This window comes from Syngnathus scovelli, chromosome 10 (assembly GCF_024217435.2).
Source record: "Syngnathus scovelli strain Florida chromosome 10, RoL_Ssco_1.2, whole genome shotgun sequence".
Taxonomy (NCBI): domain Eukaryota; kingdom Metazoa; phylum Chordata; class Actinopteri; order Syngnathiformes; family Syngnathidae; genus Syngnathus; species Syngnathus scovelli.
The window spans coordinates 11179330-11193863 of NC_090856.1; the positions used below are offsets into that span (position 1 = coordinate 11179330).

Here is a 14534-nt window from a genome sequence, read left to right on the forward strand (position 1 = left end):
TGGAATTACTGTAATGGTGTTTAATATTGAAGTGTGATCCTTTCCAGAAGGAGCTATCGTGTAGCCCAAGGATCTTCCAAAGCGGTTGTTGAAAGAATATTAACTTATGCAAGCTTCTCTTTTGTCTGACCCCATTGAGCTTCATGAGGCGGCCCGGCCACTCCGTTAAAGATTTATGATCCAGCATCATTCAAGACGTAAAGTGTTAGTTTAATGATTGTGTCCCTCTTGCAGAAAATCTTCCAACAGTTTGTTGAATTCTTCAGAAAACCTCAGATGGAGGTTGTGCTTTCCCTCTGGCATCAGATGTAATCTACGCTTGGAAAGGGAACACAACCATTACGATCTATGATGGGCTTTTTTTTCCTGACATGGTCACATGCTCTGGTCTCACCGTGATCCCGGGATGCCTTTGAGGAGGAAGTCAGGGTGACTGCGGGGCACTATCGGATCCTTTAGGCCATGGATTATCAGAGTCGGACATCTGATCAGAGGCAAGAGCTCGATGCAGATGTTTCCTAAAAGAGAGGACATTTTTAAAGAAGTTTGTGAGAGCCTATGCTCAATATATTTCAACTGAAAATGAGAAATATATCGCAGCTGACATCTCTTGTGGAAAATAGGTTACTTAATTACAAAATCCAAACATGATTATGGCGAAATGTGTGTAAAATTATTTTGTACTTTTTGCTTAGCAAAATGAAGCTTCAAATTTGCTTCATGAGCCAGACGTACCTTGTGACTCCTTTAGATGGCGCTGTTGGGTTAGGTGTCTTCATTGTCAGTGTCTTTCAGCACAACATTGAGTCCAAAAAATGCAAGTGCTTCATGAAGCAAATCTGAAGCTTCATCTTTCCATCACAGAGTAATGTAGGAATTAGCTCAGTGTTTTGAAATCTTTTCAGTGCTTGTAAACACATCTCGTGGTATTAAATTATCTGCCTTGTTTTCACCTTTGGCTCTGTGTGCAAATTGCACCATGCCACCCACCCAGGCTTGCCATGTTTGAGCAAAGACTTGTGCTCCGTACACCTCCTCCATGGGTGCCCTCATCCTTGCGCTCCATTTGGACACATCACGGACCGCTGGTGGTCCCGCCGAGCCCGCATGAAAGGCGATACAATGTCAGCAAAAATGCCCCTCGCATTTGACGACAGGGGATTCAAGAGTGAGCGGTTACAGTTGTAAATGTCGAGGTCTTGTTGCGATACAAACGCATTGGACCCCCATACAGCCATCCTGTTGATGAAGTCGGGATTCCTGGCAGCAGCGATCAGGGCCGTGATGCCGCCGTCACTCCATCCCACCAGAGAGAACTTGAGAAAGCCCAACGTCTAAAATGAAGATGCCTACACTGGTAAGTGAATCCATTCTAATGATATGGAAATGTATTGGGACTTGCCTATAAGTTGAACTTTAAGACTTGAGACTTCCTCTCAGATGAGCGACCTACCCTCATGAGATCCACCGCATCCCTGGCGTCCCTTTCAAAGAAGTCCAGCGGAAAGTCTCTGTCTGGAGGTCGTGACTGCCCATAACCACGCGGATCCCAGCCCACGACTGTAAAAAGATCCTGATTCAAAGACTTCAGCTGAGGTTGAAAATCTGTCTTTGTGCTTCCTGTTGTGGATGAAAAAAGCAAGTTGTTATTTAGAAATATTTGGCTTTGTTTAGTTTTTAATCTGCTCTAATCAGCTGCTTGCTTTCTTGCTTGCTTTGCTTTGCTTTGCTTTGCTTTGCTTGCTTTGCTTTGCTTGCTTGCTTGCTTGCTTGCTTGCTTGCTTGCTTGCTTGCTTGCTTGCTTGCTTGCTTGCTTGCTTGCTTGCTTGCTTGCTTGCTTGCTTGCTTTGCTTGCTTTGCTTGCTATTGTGACGACTGCATGATTGGAAATGCGGTTTTGAGAAAGGATGGACAGAGAGAAAAAAAGTACAATGTGGAGACTTTCTAAATCCACCGTACTAAATCTTGAAGACGCCCTTGAACATGAAGCGAGTGTTGTGTACGTTAGGTTAGTGTGTACCTAAAGCACCAGGAAGCAACAGCACAGCGTGTTTCCCTGTGCCTGCCTTCTCATAGTAAAGATCAACCCCGTTCACATTTTGCCTGCCACACGTCAGTGAGGAGCTGTAGAAAAACACCCCAAAAAAACATGACAGAGACTTTATTTACAGTGCTGAAAACCAACAATATATTTCAATACAGCACCAAGAAAACTATGATTCTAGTTATATTAATTTGAAATGATGTAACATCTCATACCATGATCATTTTGAGATTTTGATAATGTGAGGGGAGGTTATGACAGGAGATTAACTGAGGGATACAAAGTGGTTGTAAAACAACACGTAACCTACTGCGTGCTATACAGTGATCCCTCACCACTTCGCGCCTCACTTTTCACAAATGCGCTACTTCGCGGATTTATAAGTGACGGGAGAACGGCATTTAAATACACGCTGATAGTGTGGGCCATGCCTCTGAACAATGTGCTAGGGAAGAAGCACTAACCTGTGCAGAAGAAGTCGGGACACGTGACAATATCACGTGTTTGTTGTTTTATTTACGGTAAAGGTACAATACATGCACAGAACAGTGTGGGAATGGTTATTAAGGGAATGGGAAGTGTTTATGTAGTGTAAAAGTATTGGCGAGCGTTTAAAACAGGAGTCACCAACACGTTGCCCGCGGGCACCAGGTCGCCCGTGAGGACCACATGAGTCGGCCGCAGGACTGTTCTAGAATTAGCTCAAATAGCGGCACTTGTTAGTGAGCTGCATCTATTTCTTTTACAGTCAAACCTCGGTTTTCGAAGGTCCTGGTTCTCGAACAAATCGGAATTTTAACAGAAAAAAATTCGGAGGTCGAACCTCGCGAGATGAGCCGGGAGGACCCGAGAAAACCCGACCGCGCGGCCCGGATGCCGACTGACTCCATTGTTATTGTATTTTCGTTACTTTGAGTCACAAACTTTGATTGCAGTTTTGTGACAATTTACTTCCGGGTTTGAGCAACGCTGGCGTCTGGATTGTTGACTGCCGCTTCGATCCCGAACCGTGACCGCTATTTGTTTGTCCCCTATCTGTTTTGTGTTTCCCGTTTTAAGTGTGCCCGCTTTCTCTTTGTTTTTCCTCCTAATTTTTACCTTTTCACCTGCCCACTGTGTATCTCTGGAAGCTCCGCTTGCACCTCTCTGTTCCCGCTCCCTCTGATTACGAGCTACGCTAGCCAGCTAGTCAACCCACCACTGGACCCTCCTACCTTCCGACTCTAATCCTGTAGCTGCTCGCTCTTGGTTCGGCAAACAGCCTCAGTCAGAACTTTCTGGCCGGCGTCCTCGGGGGGAGCACCCGCTCGCTGCGAGCTCGCTGGTCGTGGTTCGGCTGTGTGCCGCCATGACGCACTGGGGCTTGCCGTTTGCACGGGTACAGTCGGGATTGACCAACATCACCAGCCACTCCACCAACATCACAATTTGGTCCACTGCTGCTTCCATGCATTTCACTGCCCATCAACTTCTAGCTAACCAGCTGCTAGCCACTTCTAGCATTTTATCTGGATTATTCCCAGATGCTGTCACGTCTCATCTCCTCCATGAACTATCACTTCTATTACTCCGGGCTTCCATTCCACCAACTTCTCGTACAATTGTCTACACTGCTGCTGATCTTCATCATCTCAACAATAATCAACGTCTCCCTGCCGCTGCTGCCTCAGCTGCCAGCAAGGCTGGGATCCTCCGCCGTCGCCGCTACATCCACCGTGGCTCTGGACTATCTTTTAACAGACATTTCCCTTATGGCTCACCCATCCCTTCTTTCTGGACTACTTCTCGCCCCCCCATCACCCCCACCTCCCGTACTGTCAACCTCAACAATCTCCGCTCCCCCACCCCTGCTCCTTCATCCATTTCCCTCGCGCTGTTGAACTGTCGCTCCCTCTCCAACAAATCACCAGTTATTTTTGAACTACTTTTGGACAATAACTTGGATCTGCTCCTCCTCTGTGAAACATGCAACAGCCCCTGGACTTTTTTTCTCTCAACCAAGCCACTCCGTCTAACTATAGCTACATTGCCAAACCCCGCCTCTCTGGGCGAGGAGGTGGTATTGCTGTCCTCCAGAAGCAGTCCCTACACATCACTGAATTGCACCTGAACCTCCCATCTATTTCATCCTTTGAATAGCTCGCTTTTTCCCTCCCCAACTCCACTACTGCTGTTCTTATCTACCGCCCCCCAAAGTCACATCCGTCTTTTCTTTCTGAACTCTCTGAACTCCTCACCATTGTATCCTCAGTCTCCTATCGCCTCCTGCTCATCGGTGACTTCTATAACCACATCGACCAGCCAACTGCTCCACTGACGTCTGACTTCATCTCTCTTCTGGACTGCTTTCATCTCACCCAGCACATCAACTTCCCCACCCACACCAAAGGCCACACCCTGGATGTAGTATGCTCCTCCTTTCCACTCACATTCAACCCCCGTCCTCTCACCTTTCCACTGTCTGATCATCTCTGCATCCTCTTCTCCGCCCCTCTACCCTCGCCTCATAATTCCACAAAGCGCACCATCTCCTACCGCAACATCAAGACTGTAAACCCGAACACGCTTTGCCAGCTCTTATCCTCTGCCTTTCCCTCCGACCCCACTTCTTCCTCCCCTGATGACCTTGCCACCATGCTCAACAACATCCTTTCCGACTCCCTTGACTCCCTAGCCCCCTGGAAAACTTCCTCTGTTACATTCACTAACTCTGCCCCTTGGTACACCCCGCAACTCCGCTCCATGAAACAAACTGGCCGTCAACTCGAACGCCTCTACAAAAGAACCCGCCTCACCGTTCATGCTGAAACCTTTAAACAACACATCTCCTCCTATCGTGATGCTCTTCTTGCTGCCAAATCTTCTTACTTCTCATCTCTCATTAATAACACCAACCGGAACACCCGCATCCTGTTCTCCACCGTCAACAAATTGCTCCAGCCACCAGCCACCAAGCCACCCTCCTCACCCGCCCTCTGTAACTCCTTCCTTGTCAGTTTTAACAACAAAATTGCCCAAATCAACAGTTCTCTGACCGTCACCATCAACAACTCCTCCTCCCCCACCTCCCCTCCTCTCCTGCCCCCCCTTCCCGATCTCCCGCCCTTCCCCTCTCTCACTGCCTTCTCCCTTGTCGACTCCTCCACCATCCGAGACATCATCACCGCATCCAAGACAACCACCCACTCTCTCGACCCCCTTCCAACGACCTTAACTAAGGCCTGCCTCTCTGTCCTCCTCCCTTACCTCACCACCCTTTTTAATCAGTCTCTATCCCTCGGCCACTTTCCCACTGTCTATAAGCTTGCAGCCATCACCACCGTCCTCAAAAAGCCCACCTTGGACCCACTCAACCTCTCCAACTACCGTCCCATCTCCAACCTTTCATTCTTTTCCAAAATCCTTGAACGCATTGTCTCCGCCCAACTCCACACCCATCTCCAGTCCAACAACCTCTATGAACGCTTCCAGTCCGGATTCCGCCCACTTCACAGCACTGAAACAGCTCTTGTTAAAGTCACCAACGATCTCCTCATTTCCGCTGACTCTGGTGCCCTCAACATCCTACTACTACTTGACCTTAGCGCAGTCTTTGACATTGTGAACCATTCCATCCTCCTCCAAAGGCTGCGCCAACTAGGTGTTGAGGGCACTGCACTCGACTGGCTCACCTCCTATCTCACCAACAGAAACCAGTTCATTTCTCTCTCCGGTCACACATCCATCCTCTCCCCAGTTACACAAGGGGTCCCCCAAGGCTCAGTTCTTGGCCCCCTCCTATTCATCTGTTACCTCTTTCCTCTTGATAATGTCATCCGCAAACTTAATCTGGACTTCCACTGCTATGCGGATGACACCCAGATCTATATACGCACCACACCAACTCATAACCCTTCCCTCACCCACTTTGAAACCTGCATCTCTACAATAAAAACATGGCTGTCCCACAACTTTCTCAAACTCAACAGTGATAAAACAGAGCTCCTCCTCATAGGCACTAAATCCTCCCTTAATAAAACTGGATCCATCACACTCACCATCGACTCCACAAACATCACTCCTTCCCCCCTGGCACGCAACCTTGGCGTTATTTTTGACCCCACACTGTCCTTTCACCCTCACGTTAGCTCAGTTGTCAAGACCTCCTACTTCCACCTCCGACGCATTGCCAAAATCCGGCACTGCCTCTCTCTTCCTGCTGCTGAATCCCTCATCCACGCCTTCATCTCATCCCGGCTTGACTACTGCAAATCCCTTTTCACTAGAATCACTGCTCACTCACTCCATGGACTGCAACTAGTCCAAAACTCTGCTGCCCGTCTCCTTACCCACACCCGGTCCCGTGAACATATCACTCCTGTTCTCCGCTCCCTTCACTGGATCCCCATTGAGGAGCGCATCATCTTCAAGATACTCCTCCTCACCTTCAAACCCCTCCACAACCTGGCTCCCACTTACCTATCCGACCTCCTTGTCCCCTACTGTCCCAACCGCCCCCTCCGATCCTCCAACACCTCACGTCTGACAGTCCCAAAATCTAAACTCAAATCCTTTGGGGACAGAGCCTTCTCCTGCACTTCACCCCGACTCTGGAACTCTCTCCCTCAGTCTGTCTGTGACTCACCCACACTCCCCATATTTAAGTCTCGTCTAAAAACTTACCTCTGCTCTCAAACCTATGACCTCCCCTACCCATAACTGGTTTCCTCGTCTTAATTTTATCCCATTGTCTCTCACCCTCCTCCCCCCCCCCCGCCCCCCCATTGTTTGTCTTTGCCTTCTTCCCTGTAAGCGTCTTTGGGTTTTTGAAAAGCGCTATACAAATTTAATGAATTATTATTATTATTACTGTATTAATCCCTAATCATGCCTCCAAAGAAAGCAAGTGGGAGCAGTAAAGCCATCCTAAAACACAAAGACGCTCTTAAAGCAATGCGACAGTGAGCGCCCGGCGCCCTGCAGTTGCGCGACTGGACCAAATTAAGCTCCCTGCGCACTGAGGTCCACTTAAATTTTGGAAAGTACATCAGGACTTATTATATTAAATATTTTCGAAATTTTAGCGACGGCTCTGTCACAATAATGCGACCAGCTCGGTGCAGTTGCCCAGTCGGCGACGCGCTACTGTTGCGCGTTCGGCGGTGCGCTGCAGTTGCGCGATCGGACAAAATTAAGCTCCCTGCGCACTTCGGTCGACTTAAATTTTGAAAAAAGTACATCAAGACTTTAAAAATATTTTCTAAATTTCAGCGACGGCTCTGTCACAATTATGCGACCAGCACGGTGCAGTTGCGCGGTGGGCGACACGTTACGGTTGCGCGTTCGGCGGTGCGCTGCAGTTGCGCGATCGGACAATTATGCGCAAATGAAAAAATGCTTAAAAAAAGGCGGGGGGGGGTTTGTCTTGAAACGGATTAAAAATTTTTCCATTATTTGTAATGGGAAAAATAGATTAGGAATTCGACTGATTCGCTTCTCGAACCGCTTTCTGGAACGGATTGTGGTCAAAAACCAAGGTTTGACTGTAATTTTGCTATTCTTGTTAAAGTTACACTTACATGTGAACTGGAAATTACAATAATAACACAGTGAAAGCCAAATTGAGCAAATTGGCTATTTCAGAAGTCTGTGTCAAACTGGTAGCCCTTTGCCTTAATCAGTACCCAGGAAGTAGCTCTCGGTTTAAGAAAGGTTCATGACCCCTGGTTTAAAATATTCTGGACTGGACCACAATGAAACAGGAGATTCATGCGCAACTGTGACTCCCTTTGGTTTCGCTATGCATGATGTACATGATGATCGTGTAGTGTGGTAATTCTGAGGCTGGACACTGTCGTTTGCCAAGGTAAACCATACTTTCAATTGACTTACAGTACACTTGTCCCTTATAGCGGCCAACAAGAAACACTGTGTTGGAAATTTCAATACAATGTGTTAAAAATTCTAAATAATATATACAGTGCCTTGCGAAAGTATTCGGCCCCCTTGAACCTTTCAACATTTCGCCACATTTCAGGCTTCAAACATAAAGATATAAAATTTTAATTTTTTGTCAAGAATCAACAAGTGGGACACAATTGTGAAGTGGAACGAAATTTATTGGATAATTTAAACTTTTTTAACAAATAAAAAACTGAAAAGTGGGGCGTGCAATATTATTCGGCCCCCTTGCGCTAATACTTTGTAGCACCACCTTTTGCTGCAATTACAGCTGCAAGTCGCTTGGGGTATGTCTCTATCCGTTTTGCACATCGAAAGACTGGAATTCTTGCCCATTCTTCCTTGCAAAACAGCTCGAGCTCAGTGGGGTTGGATGGAGAGCGTTTGTGAACAGCAGTCTTCAGCTCTTTCCACAGATTCTCAATTGGATTCAGGTCTGGACTTTGACTTGGCCATTCTAACACCTGGATACGTCTATTTGTGAACCATTCCATTGTAGATTTGGCTTTATGTTTTGGATCATTGTCCTGTTGGAAGATAAATCTCCGTCCCAGTCTCAGGTCTTTTGCAGACTCCAAAAGGTTTTCTTCCAGAATGATCCTGTATTTGCCTCCATCCATCTTCCCATCAATTTTAGCCATCTTCCCTGTCCCTGCTGAAGAAAAGCAGGCCCAAACCATGATGCTGCCCCCACCATGTTTGACAGTGGGGATGGTGTGTTCAGGGTGATGAGCTGTGTTGCTTTTACGCCAAACATATCGTTTTGTATTGTGGTCAAAAAGTTCGATTTTGGATTCATCTGACCAGAGCACCTTCTTCCACATGTTTGGTGTGTCTCCCAGGTGGGTTGTGGCAAACTTTAAATGACTTTTTATGGATATCTTTGAGAAAGGGCTTTCTTCTTGCCACTCTTCCATAAAGACCAGATTTGTACAGTGCACGACTGAATGTTGTCCTATGGACAGACTCTCCCACCTCGGCTGTAGTTATCTGAAGTTCATCCAGAGTGATCATGGGCCTCTTGGCTGCATCTCTGATCAGTCTTCTCCTTGTTTGAGATGAAAGTTTGGAGGGACGGCCGGGTCTTGGTAGATTTGATACTCCTTCCATTCAATATAATTGCTTGCACAGTGCTCCTTGAGATGTTTAAAGCTTGGGAAATCTTTTTGTATCCAAATCTGGCTTTAAACTTCTCCACAACAGTATCTCGGACCTGCCTGGTGTGCTCCTTTGTCTTCATGGTTCTCTCTGCGCTTTAAACAGAACCCTGAGACTATCGAAGAGCAGGTGCATTTATACGGAGACTTGATTACACACAGGAGCATTCTATTTATCATCATCAGTCATTTAGGACAACATTGGATCATTCAAAGATCCTCACTGAACTTCTGGAGTGAGTTTGCTGCACTGAAAGTAAAGGGGCCAAATAATATTGCACGCCCCACTTTTCAGTTTTTTGTTAAAAAAGTTTAAATTATCCAATAAATTTCGTTCCACTTCACGATTGTGTCCCACTTGTTGTTGATTCTTGACAAAAAAATAAAATTTTATATCTTTATGTTTGAAGCCTGAAATGTGGCGAAATGTTGAAAGGTTCAAGGGGGCCGAATACTTTCGCAAGGCACTGTATCCGTTTCTACTTTGCGGATTTTCGTTTATCATGGGTGGTTCTGGAACTCGTCTCCCGCAATAAACGAGGGGTCACTGAGGGAGCAAATATTTCCTTAGCGAGACATGGTGTACGTGTTTTAGCAAGAATGTTTTCTTTCCTGTTTGCCACATGGAGAAACGACGCTATCTAGTGGACATCATCACGCATGAACGACTTCCTGCCAAAGTGGTGACGCCACTGGAACAAGCAGCCCCCTCCCCCTCCCGTCCTTTTTTTCTTTCCCCGCATTCAAGCGCCCGTACACTTTTCAAAGACATGTTTCAATATTAAACATGGTCGACGTGTGAGCACCAGTACGACTGCATCGTGACCGTCGCTCTCCTCAGGCTGACCAGACGTCCTCCACGCAAAACCGATGTCATTCCCGCTTGCTCGAAAATCTGAGCTTTCAAGTTCAGTCTTCGTCAGTCTTCCCTCGAATCGTTTTGCATTTAAAGTGAAAGGACGCTAACGGACTCGCTGTTGCAGAGTCACGAGTTGCTGCTGCTCCTGCTGCTGCTATTGGTTTCAATTACAATTTCAAATGCCTGGCTCCACTGTACTCAATCCATTGGAATTTAGAATCAAACTGAGACACTGCTGATTGCGAATTCTTTCTTTGTTGTAATTTTTAAAATAAATTCTGAATTCTAATGAATTCTTTTTTTTTTTAATTGAAAAAAATGCCCATGAATGTCCGTAAAGCTGTTTAACTAAAAAAATGACCAAGCATTTTTTTCACAAATAAAAATGACCATGAATATTAAGGTTTTTTTTTATTATTATAAATAAATAGACCATGGTTTGCATGTATTAGCTCTAGAATTGCCACAGTTATCCAAGTAACAGTGGAGCGATCAAAGGAACCATAACTGATTTAATGTTTTTAAATAATAAAAAAAATACCATGCATAGTAAGTTTTTTTTAATAAATAAAAATGAACATGAAAGCTATTTTAAACAAAAAGATGACCGTGTATGGAAAGGCTTTATTTTGTAAATGAAAATGTGCTTTTTTCAGCTCCGCTGATTGTAAACGCCTCCGCTGCCTGTCAGCGCGCCCGACCCGTGCCAGCATCTCAACCGCACACAGGAACGCAGTTCAAGACAAGGATTGCCCTGCCGAGTTTTAAAATAACTCTGGGGAAGATGCGGCCGCATTTACTGGAAACAAAATGAGCTCGCGTTTCAGCACGCAGCCATCGAGAAACAAAACGCCGACGGCAACATCAGTGACTTTTTAGAAACGGATTCGGTTTGGATTGGTTCCGTCTGGCACCGCCCCCGTGACCCTGACCGGGTTCGGTTAAGCGTTGACCCCCCCACGCCGTGTGTCACAGATGCAGCAGCTGCTATATCAAGTCATTTGAGCTTTTATTCCAAAATTGTTCAGATCCTCATCCACTTTCTGTGCCCACTTGCAAGACAGTTCAGCGCACTACAGCAGGACAGCTTCATGCTTGTAGTGAGGCAACTGTGCCCTCGTTGAGTGGTTGCAAATGCACGCACAAAGCTTGATAGTTGTTCTACAAGTGGCCTCCCACCTCAAAGAAACATGCAACATCCCCATGCAGCATCCTCTGGCCACACCCCTTGAGGGGCGCGAGACGCGCCACATTTAAGCGGCGAGATGATGACGGCGACTTCACACTCACTGAGAGCTGTGAAAGAGCTTGACAGGCAAGGCGAGTGTGGCTGTGCAAAAGATTTCCCCTGCAAAGCACAAGTAAGAAGTTCGCAACTTTGAAGTTGCTTGGCAAACTTGGCTGAGAGACTCACTTCGACCCAAGTGAGGGAGACGGGCAGACGTGGTGTCCGTCGGGCCAGACATGAACCCTGACGCGGATTACGGACTTCACGGAAGCAGCGGCAACGGAAAGTTGCGACAGTGGCTCATTGAGCAGGTGGATTGTGGGAAATATGCCGGCCTGGTGTGGGAGAATGACGAGAAAAGTATCTTCAGGATCCCCTGGAAACACGCCGGCAAGCAGGACTACAACCGTGATGAGGACGCTGCACTTTTCAAAGTACTAAAAACAAATGACACCTTAGCTTCCTGCGTCCTCCCTTTGCCTTTCGCTTTTCTTCCTGTGTTGATTTGCGTTGGCTTGCTTCACCTTTGCGCCCTTTTGTAAATAGAGTGCAAATGCATGGATTATTTTTCTGATGATTTTCAAGTTCAGCACTGCCCGTGTGTACTTTTCATTGACTTTCTTTGTGGTGACTGTTTGATGCAGAGTAATCGAAAAGCGCAACACCAACATGTCGGATGTCATAAGAATAATGACTAAGTAGGCAGTGAGTGGAGCTGTTTGAGTTTTTTCCAACGTTTGATGTCGCTGTAGGCCTGGGCGCTGTTCAAGGGCAAATACCGGGAGGGGGTGGATAAGCCCGACCCGCCAACTTGGAAGACGCGCCTCCGCTGTGCCCTCAACAAGAGCAACGACTTTGAGGAGCTGGTGGAGCGCAGCCAGCTGGACATCTCCGACCCCTACAAAGTCTACCGCGTCATCCCCGAGGGCGCCAAGAAAGGTAAGTTGTCGCATCATTGGTCTCTTCTGAGATGGAACCGTGATGGGGGAGATGGACTTTTTCTCGAAGACAAAACGCCAACGAGTCCAAGTCGTATGACTCCGGCTGCAAAGTGCCGGTTGCTTCCGTCGCTTTTTCTGAGGAAGCATTGCAGCAAATGTGTCCAACTTGACTTTCAGGGCCCAGAGAGGAGGACGGTCCTCTGAGCACCGCTGGCTATTCTGTGACTTCAGCCTACGCCGCTCTTCCAACTCAGGTGATTCTCTATGGCCCGCCCCAAGGTTTTTGTCAATGATGCGGTTGGCTGGTTCGAACGGCGTGTCGTGTGTCCTTCAACAGATGCCTACGTACGTTCCCTCTCCGGAATGCGGCTGGAGGGACTTCACTCAGGAGCAGACCCCTCTGCCAGAGCTGTCCTTCACTCAGGGCCCGTGTCCCCCTCGCATCTTGCCGTGGCAGGGCCCATCTGTGGAGAACGGTATGTCGCTCACGCAGTAAGTAATGGGTTCCCCTGAAATGACTCGTGTGCATGCGTGCAGGATACCAGCTCAGAGCTTCCATTTACTCTTACGGTCCCACCGACGCTCAGCCCTCACCTTTTAGTTTAGACGGCAGCATCAGATCAGCAGAGGCATTCCGAGGTACTTTGCGAGTACAATCTTTTCTTTGAAAAAGGTTCATGACTCACACGTCTTTTCTCCATGCAGACACACGGCTGCACGTGCTGGTGTATTTGCGGGACACCCTGGTGAAGGAGGTGACCACCTTCAGCCCGGAAGGCTGCCATATCTTGCCAGCCTCCCTGGAGGAAAAACACTACTTGTCCTCAGGAGGCCGCGACGTGGTCCCGCTGCCCGCCGCCGACACCTTCGCGGCTCAGAGGAGAGCGTTGGAGCGGCCGGCGAGTCCCCATGCCTCTGCTTTGGAGGGGGGGCTGCTGTGTTGGATGGCCCCTGACGGACTCTACGCCCAGCGGCTGTGTGAGGGCCGAGTGTACTGGCAGGCGGGACTCGCCCCCTATGGTGACAAGCCCAAAAAGCTGGAGCGGGATGTCACCTGTAAACTACTCCACACACAGGACTACCTCACAGGTGAGAGCCGGCAGGGCTGGGCTACCTGTACTATTTTCGCTGGCCAGTTACATACATTACATACATCTTTATTGTGACTACTTTGTTTACAATCAGCATTTATATTAATATTGAAAAAAAAATGAAAAATGTATGAATAACATTATGGCCAGAAGACAAAAGACGGAAGTTTGCATCGTCACACCAAACCAAATTTGAATGGCTTTAATTTGAATCATGTTTAGCTGGGCAATCTTAGCAGGTAACGCAAGTGAGCGTGACACCAAGCTCTTTTTGCACCATGAGAAGCTCACGGGATTCTTCGACCCTCGCTGAAGGTCGAGTTTGCCAATAGCTCATCTTTTGAATACTAACAAGTTGTGTGGGCCTAAAACCTGAAGCAAAGTCCCCCAAAAGTGGCTGTCAACAGCTGCAGCGGGCCAGGGTGTCCTTTAAGATGAGTCACCAATGATTGCTACGCCGTCTATGCGTCCACACCCACACGTTAAAACAGCTCAAGTGTGAAGTGTGCCAAGTGTTTAGGGCTTTGCAAATGTGTTGTGGCCACACAGGGGTTTCCATTGCAGTCAGCCCCAAAGGTCACACCTCAAACCAAGCTTTTACGATTAAATGCTTTTCACATATCTCAAGTTGACAATCGCCACTGTCTGTGTGCCGGCCATCAGAGATCCAGACGTTGGGGCTCCACAGTCGACCGCTGGCCACTCGCTTCCAGGTTCTTCTGACTTTTGGAGATGAAGGTCTTGACTCCCAGAGGGCAGGCCTCACTGTGCAGGTGACTGACAAAGCACTCACACTGAAACCAGCGTTAGGAAATGTAAAAGCTCAACATGAAACGGAATATTCCTCCCAGGTGGAGCCTTTGTTTGCCAGGCAGCTCTTGTACTACGCCCAGCAGACAAGTGGACACCTGTACCGCGGCTATGAGCATGCGGGCCTCACGGAACATGTGGGCCTCTCCGAGGACTATCACAGGGCCCTCACGCAGCATCGCAGCCTGCAGCAGTGACCGGAGCAGATATGATTTGGATGATCAAGATACGAAATAGTGTATATAGCTCGTTTGCACAGGCCGCAGCTGTGCAGCAATTTAAATCTGGAATAAAATGCCATGCAGTTGACGGGCTGTCTCAATCATTTCATCAAATTAGAATCATTCAAATGCATAAGCAACGTTTGACAATAAACCCGAAAGCAGAGAGGACTATTGCCACAAGTCAGAACAGAAAGCCACAGAAATTGATTGCCTGAAAAAGTTTGCATCACATGTTCACTT

The 14534-nt window shown here is 47.5% G+C and overlaps 2 protein-coding genes across 2 annotated transcripts; one reads left to right on the forward strand and one right to left on the reverse strand.

Moving 5' to 3' along the window:
- Positions 1 to 5: 5 nt before the first annotated feature.
- bphl (biphenyl hydrolase like) lies at positions 6 to 10112 on the reverse strand. Its single transcript, XM_049722214.1, has 7 exons — positions 9948 to 10112; positions 2021 to 2124; positions 1454 to 1620; positions 1181 to 1334; positions 954 to 1085; positions 395 to 518; positions 6 to 313 (listed from the first exon to the last, which is right to left on the reverse strand). Exons 1-7 carry the CDS (start codon positions 10016 to 10018, stop codon positions 211 to 213), a joined length of 855 nt encoding a protein of 284 aa, XP_049578171.1. The 5' UTR covers positions 10019 to 10112; the 3' UTR covers positions 6 to 210.
- Positions 10113 to 11273: 1161 nt separating this feature from the next.
- irf4l (interferon regulatory factor 4 like) lies at positions 11274 to 14379 on the forward strand. The gene is made up of 8 exons (XM_049722144.1): positions 11274 to 11662; positions 11981 to 12167; positions 12347 to 12423; positions 12507 to 12645; positions 12707 to 12808; positions 12875 to 13258; positions 13924 to 14033; positions 14112 to 14379. Exons 1-8 carry the CDS (start codon positions 11465 to 11467, stop codon positions 14265 to 14267), a joined length of 1353 nt encoding a protein of 450 aa, XP_049578101.1. The 5' UTR covers positions 11274 to 11464; the 3' UTR covers positions 14268 to 14379.
- The last annotated feature ends 155 nt before the right edge of the window (positions 14380 to 14534 follow it).

Coding starts and splice junctions, on each gene's coding strand:
- bphl (XM_049722214.1), bottom strand. CDS start 10,018: ATGACATCGGTTTTGCGTGGAGGACGTCTGGTCAGCCTGAGGAGAGCG. Junction 2,125..9,947: donor GTCACGATGCAGTCGTACTG/GTGCTCACACGT, acceptor GTTTTTCTACAG/CTCCTCACTGACGTGTGGCA. Junction 1,086..1,180: donor AGACCTCGACATTTACAACT/GTAACCGCTCAC, acceptor CGGGACCACCAG/CGGTCCGTGATGTGTCCAAA.
- irf4l (XM_049722144.1), top strand. CDS start 11,465: ATGAACCCTGACGCGGATTACGGACTTCACGGAAGCAGCGGCAACGGA. Junction 12,168..12,346: donor CCCCGAGGGCGCCAAGAAAG/GTAAGTTGTCGC, acceptor CTTGACTTTCAG/GGCCCAGAGAGGAGGACGGT. Junction 12,424..12,506: donor ACGCCGCTCTTCCAACTCAG/GTGATTCTCTAT, acceptor GTCCTTCAACAG/ATGCCTACGTACGTTCCCTC.